This window comes from Pinus tabuliformis, chromosome J (assembly GCF_031772625.1).
Source record: "Pinus tabuliformis cultivar Carrire ecotype Pingquan chromosome J, CPIR1, whole genome shotgun sequence".
In the NCBI taxonomy this organism is placed as follows: domain Eukaryota; kingdom Viridiplantae; phylum Streptophyta; class Pinopsida; order Pinales; family Pinaceae; genus Pinus; species Pinus tabuliformis.
The window spans coordinates 848695043-848697884 of NC_142295.1; the positions used below are offsets into that span (position 1 = coordinate 848695043).

General features: G+C 37.4%; 1 protein-coding gene across 1 annotated transcript; it reads right to left on the reverse strand.

Annotated features, from left to right (window-relative positions):
* Positions 1 to 2116: 2116 nt before the first annotated feature.
* On the reverse strand, positions 2117 to 2533 carry LOC149229363 (uncharacterized). The gene has a single exon (XM_089381016.1). It carries the CDS (start codon positions 2531 to 2533, stop codon positions 2117 to 2119), a length of 417 nt encoding a protein of 138 aa, XP_089237142.1.
* Between the last annotated feature and the right edge of the window lie 309 nt (positions 2534 to 2842).

Sequence of the window (2842 nt, forward strand, 5' to 3'; positions counted from 1 at the left end):
AGAGATGGGTGATTTCAACCATAGAATAAACAAATAAACAAAAATCAATAGCTTATTCTTAATGATATGACCCATACCTGAGTTGCGCTAGTTGACATCTGGTGCTGGCTAGGAGTGAGGAATTGCTCTCTCCAATCTATGCCCTCAATCTTACAAAAGGAATACATAACTAAAACATGTGAGGAAAGAGAGGGATATGGTGCCTTTTTAAAGTGTTTACTTGAGTCTAGGTGTGAAAAACCAAGTATTAAATGCTTCTTACACTTTAATTACACTAATAGTCAAGCCAACAATACACTAGATAAAATTGAAGACCTAGTGTGACATGGAAAAGGACGAAAAAGAGACAAGTTGTATTGTTGGGTTTTGTATCATCATTTTCATGTATCGTTGGTCTAATAATCATAGTGACATATCACTAACATGATCATCATCATTGTTATAAAAATTTTAGTTGTTAGTTTTTAAAAGCGCTGATAGTTTCAATGTCAACACCGATTTGCAAAAAACAGTGTTAAAGCGCTGACGACGGGAGTGTCAGCGCTGATTTGTAATAAACAGGGTTAAAGCACTAGCAACAGGAGTGTCATCGTTATCATGTGTTTGAAAATAAAGATTAAAAAACTGAAAGCGATTTTTATCCGTAATAGACCCATTTAAAAAAATCTCTCAGTTTTCTAACAAATATCACAGTTTTGGGGTTTCGAAGGGATCGCTAGATCCTATTTTTTAGGAATTTGTGAGGAAAAATATTATGGACAGTTGTTGACTTGGATGCCACCTCATTAAATTTGACTTGTTGATCCTTATATCCAGCCATGTCTCCAGCAACAACATGATCTTTAGATGCAGATATTCTTGGAAATGTAGTGTCCCTAGCCCTGGTTGGGAAACACTACCGCAATAATATTGTGTAATAAATAAATTAGAATGCAAAAAACATATACAACAATAATTTACTGTATACTCTCCACATAAAAAATAAAAATAGTTAAGTACCATAGTAGAAGCATTCATGTAATTATATGAAACCACAGCTGAGATTAATCAGTCCAAGAATACACACATGCACACAATATATATATATATATATATATATATATATATATATATATATATATATATACACACACATCACAACAATTACCCAAATTAGGGTTTATCACTAAAGTGCATAATTGTACATAAAAATAATACACGGAAAAACATCAGGGAACATGGTACTTATATGTAATAACGCGCCGACTAGCTGTGGGCTCTCCACATTCCTCCTAGCCATAGATGTGGTGGTTCATAAGCTCAACCACCGGGTCACTCCCAAGTTGAGAAGACAACTCCAAAGGCAACGATAACTAAAAAAAATCCATACCTCCAAGACCAAGGTGCCAACCCAACAGTCACGGTGCCCCAGGGCTCCAGACACCCTCCAGGCTAATTTCCAAGGTACCAAACCCAACAATTGTGTTGCTCTAGGGTTCCAAGTCATAAACCGTCAACATTGGGGTTCATGTTATAAAAACCGAATGCATCCATAAGGTATGGTTAAGTTAATAATCACACCTCAGCTAGTCTAGACTCAAATCCTAGGACTCACTGGCCATCACTCAATCTCAAAGTCCTTCCCCCGGCCTCACTGATCAATCCTCCTCCCAAATATCCAACCTACACTTCTTTATATATGCATGTCTTAACTTGCCACTTGGCACCCTCTAGAACCCTCCTCGGTTTGTGCACTTTTCACCAAAAATATCCAACCATTTCCCTTTTCCTTGGAGTTGTGCCCCCATACTCTTTACGTGGAGTGGGCCCTATAGCTAGCCTTATTTGATTAATATTATAGGATACGTACATTCACAATATTTATAATATTCGCATCATGGCTCCTTTAGCCACTTAGCCAAAATATGCATATCAATATATTTGGAATTACATGGGCACGTAGGTTAATAAAGTATTTCTGGCTCACCGACCTAATATATAAAAGGTACATGTATTTACATCATCAAAATAGGTGGGGGCATTACATTCCTCGCCCCTTATTTTACACATTGTCCACAATGCATCATATATACAAATATACAACATATACAATGTATCAGGCAAAAAGGTGAGGGTATTATGCCCTCAAGAGCTCTTCTTGTTCCCAGGTCGCATCCTTAGGACCAAGCACGGTCCATTGTACCTTTACCATGCCTATGGCTCGATTCCAGAGCACCTTGACTTTGGTGTCTAAAATATGCACCAGTTGAACTTGGAAATATCCCTCGAGTTCCACCTGAATCATTTTCCAATCAACAACGTGATTAGTGCCTGGCACATATTTCTTAAGCAATGAAACATGAAATACATCACGAATATGCAGAGATGTAGGCAATGCAAGCTTGTATGCAACAGGGCCTATCCTCTCCAGGCTCTCAAACGACCCACAATATCTAGCAGATAGCTTGGCACAATTTCCTAATTTTAATGAGCTCTTTTTCACTTTTACTTTCAAAAATGCATGATCGCCTACTTTAAATTCCCTGCTTGTCATGTTCCTGTGAGCTTAAATTTTCTGCCTATCCCGGGCAACTTTTAAATTTTGCTTGATTTTAACCATTTTCTCTTCCATGTCTTTGAGCAATTCAAGGCCCACCATAATTCTATCTACTGGGTTACTCTAATTGACCAAAGTATTACATTTTCTGCCATATAAAGCTTCAAATAGGCTCATTTTTAATGATGCTTGGTACCCATTATTATACACAAATTCCACCAGATGGAAGTAGTCCTCCCATTTGGATGGTTTATCCATCACATACATCTGCAACATGTCTTCAATTATTTGATTCACCCATTTAGT

What these genes read in the sequence shown, in the direction of transcription:
- LOC149229363 (XM_089381016.1), bottom strand. Translation starts at nt 2,533, where the DNA reads ATGACAAGCAGGGAATTTAAAGTAGGCGATCATGCATTTTTGAAAGTA.